The sequence below is a fragment of the Hipposideros armiger genome, unplaced genomic scaffold (assembly GCF_001890085.2).
Source record: "Hipposideros armiger isolate ML-2016 unplaced genomic scaffold, ASM189008v1 scaffold_7903, whole genome shotgun sequence".
NCBI lineage: Eukaryota > Metazoa > Chordata > Mammalia > Chiroptera > Hipposideridae > Hipposideros > Hipposideros armiger.
In genome coordinates, this window is record NW_017738771.1 from 196 (window position 1) to 971 (window position 776).

The window sequence follows — 776 nt, forward strand, 5'->3', positions numbered from 1 at the left end:
TTTCCAGTTCTGAGGGGTTGTAAATAATTTGGAAATGTTCACAGTTCTGGTGTTTCTTGGAACAAATTGTTCTAATGACATAGAGTCCTCCACACAGCTTTTTTTTCTGGACCTTATTTCTGATATCTGGGGACATTACCACTGATATAAAGAAAGCTGAAGATAGACTCCAAAATTTACCATGCTCCTGAAATTATATCTTGTACCTAGGAACACCTTTCCATTTCCTAAAAACCCTTCCTTCTTTTAAGGTTTCGATTTAAGAAAGCTCTACAGGTGACTGTAAAGAGACATAACAAAACAATGTTAGCAATTACCAGGGCCCTGCCCCACTGATACAAAACGATAAGTAATAAGCCATGAACTCATAGACAGAAACTAGTTTTATGTCATGGAGCCTACAGAGGTCTTGTCGGAAGCAGAAGAGGGCAATTAAGACTCCTTACTCCTCGTCCTGCAGTGTCTCCTCCTCCTCTTGGATCTGGAACTGGTTCTTCACAGGAGCTAGGTTCTCGGTCTTGGCATTGTAGTTCCGAAAGCAGACATTGAGCTTCTCATCAAATTCATTCACGAGGTCCTCCATGGACTTGAAGCTGATTATTTCAGAGGAAAAATTCTCCAGCTCGGAAAGGGAGGGGTCCTCGAGATGGTGGGGAGAAGAGCCATAGAGACACCGTGGCTTCTCTTCCCGTTCCTCCGAGCAGCAGGCCCGAAGGTCCTCGAACTCTTCATCCAAACTCACCAGTGGGGCCTCCATGCTTGCACAGCTGCACCTT

General features: G+C 44.6%; 1 protein-coding gene across 1 annotated transcript; it reads right to left on the reverse strand.

The window, feature by feature from the left end:
- Positions 1-442: 442 nt before the first annotated feature.
- Positions 443-770, reverse strand: LOC109378931 (fasciculation and elongation protein zeta-1-like). Its single transcript, XM_019635184.1, has one exon. The coding sequence runs from the start codon at positions 755-757 to the stop codon at positions 443-445; it is 315 nt and encodes a 104-aa protein (XP_019490729.1). The 5' UTR covers positions 758-770.
- Between the last annotated feature and the right edge of the window lie 6 nt (positions 771-776).